The sequence below is a fragment of the Coturnix japonica genome, chromosome 19, assembly GCF_001577835.2.
Source record: "Coturnix japonica isolate 7356 chromosome 19, Coturnix japonica 2.1, whole genome shotgun sequence".
NCBI classification, from domain to species: Eukaryota; Metazoa; Chordata; class Aves; order Galliformes; family Phasianidae; genus Coturnix; species Coturnix japonica.
This window is the reverse complement of record NC_029534.1, coordinates 280,586-282,969: the sequence shown is the minus strand read 5'-3', so window position 1 is coordinate 282,969 and position 2,384 is coordinate 280,586. Positions and strand designations below refer to the sequence as shown.

The following is a 2,384-nucleotide window of genomic DNA, read 5'->3' as shown; positions in this document are numbered from 1 at the left end:
TTGCCCCTGGTTGGGTGCTGATTTGTTCACTTACCCCACCTCACAAATCGGCTATTTCGGTATTTCCTAAACCTGTTGCTTCCTTTTTTTTCTTTCAGCCTTTCTGAGGCGAAGGTGCCGTGACATCACTGACACTTTGGAAACAGCAAAATTTCCCCTTGAAATCTGACATCCAGGGCTGGCCACCAGCCTGATATAAAGCGAGGAGCATCCCAGGCACTCCACGCCGTGACCACGAGGACTCTGCTCTGCTCCTGCCTCTGCAGCTCCCCTCTGTCCATGATGACCACCGTGGCTGTGTCCCTCTCCATCCTCCTGGTTGCTGCCCTCTTCCCTCAGGCCTCTTCATCTCCATGTGAGTACAGCATCTCTCATTGCTGCTCTCTGCATCCTGAGGTGGGGTTTTTCACTTTGGCAGGCAGTCAGATTGAAGCAGAAATGGAAACAGCCAGTTTCAAAGGTTGGAAACAGCCAGTTTCAAAGGTTGGAAACAGCCAGTTTCAAAGGTTGGAAATGGCCAGTTTCAAAGGTTGCTTTCTTTGGACAGGTTTTCCTTTCTTTCTCCTTTTCTCCCAGGGAGGCAATGATAAATTTTACCTTGCAAGCATTGAAGTTTTCTGGATTCACACCTCCAGTTGTTGCTGGGCTTTAGGAGTGGTCCTGGGATGGGTGAGGGGACTTTTGTCACCAGCACTGAGGAAAAGGGGACCACAAAAGCTGTATCAAGACACCCCCAGCAGTGACCTCCATTACTCTCTGGTGCTCACACCCATCTCTTACTGACTGGATGAGAGTAGCTGCCTAAGGAATGGCTGTCCATGCTGCTATGGGCATCACACTGTGGTGGACTCATGGTGGACTCACTCCTGCCTTCTTCTCTTCCAGTTGGGTCTGACACAACCGTGTGCTGCTTCGGCTACACCGCACGGAAGCTGCCCCAGAATCATGTGAAGGAATATTTCTACACCAGCAGCAAGTGCCCACAGCCAGCAGTTGTGTAAGTACCGGATCCAGCTCTGGGCTGGAGGGGAGAAATGCCATTCACTGGGAAATAGGAGCTGGTGGTGTGAAGGACTGTGCCTGGAGCCAGGGGAAGAGGCAGCCACCACAGGTCCCACATACAGTGTGGGCTCTCATCCTCTTCAGCTGAGAAATGAGCCCACCCTGGTGCTTGGGATAAGGGATGGGAAGGATGTCCCCACAAAGCCAGCTTGTAGCAAGCAGGTTCTTCCAGGCTCCTTGGGTTCTTCATGGCATCTGGGTTCCTCTGGAGCTTGGGGGTTTGTGGGAGGGAAAGTGACCCCTATGGGAGCCAATACTGGTCACAGAACAGGATGGTGGGTGCCCAGAAGGTGCTGACAGCTGACTCAGGGGCTGACATCTCCCCACCTGGATCCACAGGTTCACCACCAGGAAGGGGCGGCAGGTCTGCGCCAACCCCGACGCCCGCTGGGTGAAGGAATACGTCAACTTCCTGGAGCTGCAGTGAGCACCAGGACCAGAGGTGTCCAGAGCCCTGACAGTCCGTGCAGCAAAGGAAGGCATGGCGTGGAGCCAGAAGGCCCACTGCTGAGCACCAGGGCCAACAGACACCCCAGGGCCCCTGAGCTTCTTGTCTTGCAACAGCATTATCTATACTATACAATTTAGCCACCCTTCCATGCAGCTGTGATGCTGGGGATGTGCCTCTTGGCTTTGCAGGTCTGCTTGGTGAAGGCTGCTGTGCAAATGCTGCTCCCTCCTGTGCCTCTGCTGCTGGAGCAGGATGGGATCTTACCCTGAGAGCCACCTGTGGGAAGCAGTCTGTCCGAACGGGGTGTGAGTGCTGTCATGTAATGCAGGCTGACCTCCAGGCCAGCTGGCTGCATCTCACCATGCTGCAGCAGCTGTAAATGAGATGCTGTGAAGGAGATCCTTCCCTAAGGGAGGAAACAGTACACTGGATATTTATGGGATGCTTATTCTGGAACCACACTTGTGCTCACAATGCTGTGTCATGCTAGTCCCAAAGAATAAAGGTTTCTATCTCTGTGTCTAAGCTCTGGCTTCATCCCCTCCCGCCAGCCCCCAGGGAGGGCAGGGTGCTGAGTAGGCTCCTTGGGACCATCCTGCTGCGTAGCCCAGCACCTGCCCACCCCATGCTGCTCCTGGACCAAAAGGGCTGGGAGGGCTCCTTGGACAGGCAGGGGCAGACATCACTTCACTTTGGTTGGGTTCAAACCAACAGCTGAAAAAGAGCTGCAATAGCTGCTGTGGCAGGATGCACTTGCCCTAATACAGCAGGGATTCCTAGAAGTAACCACGTCCCCAGTTCTTGTGGTGAGGGCAGTGAGGGTGAGCAGCCCCTGGGGCTGATGAAGGGAGAGACATAGAACGGGGTTAAG

At 54.3% G+C, this 2,384-nt stretch overlaps 1 protein-coding gene across 1 annotated transcript; it reads left to right on the top strand.

The window, feature by feature from the left end:
* On the top strand, window positions 1-2,038 carry LOC107322624 (C-C motif chemokine 5-like). The gene is made up of 3 exons (XM_015880836.2): window positions 1-355; window positions 886-997; window positions 1,402-2,038. Exons 1-3 carry the CDS (start codon window positions 280-282, stop codon window positions 1,487-1,489), a joined length of 276 nt encoding a protein of 91 aa, XP_015736322.1. The 5' UTR covers window positions 1-279; the 3' UTR covers window positions 1,490-2,038.
* The last annotated feature ends 346 nt before the right edge of the window (window positions 2,039-2,384 follow it).

Coding starts and splice junctions, on each gene's coding strand:
- LOC107322624 (XM_015880836.2), top strand. CDS start 280: ATGATGACCACCGTGGCTGTGTCCCTCTCCATCCTCCTGGTTGCTGCC. Junction 356..885: donor TCAGGCCTCTTCATCTCCAT/GTGAGTACAGCA, acceptor CTTCTCTTCCAG/TTGGGTCTGACACAACCGTG. Junction 998..1,401: donor TGCCCACAGCCAGCAGTTGT/GTAAGTACCGGA, acceptor CTGGATCCACAG/GTTCACCACCAGGAAGGGGC.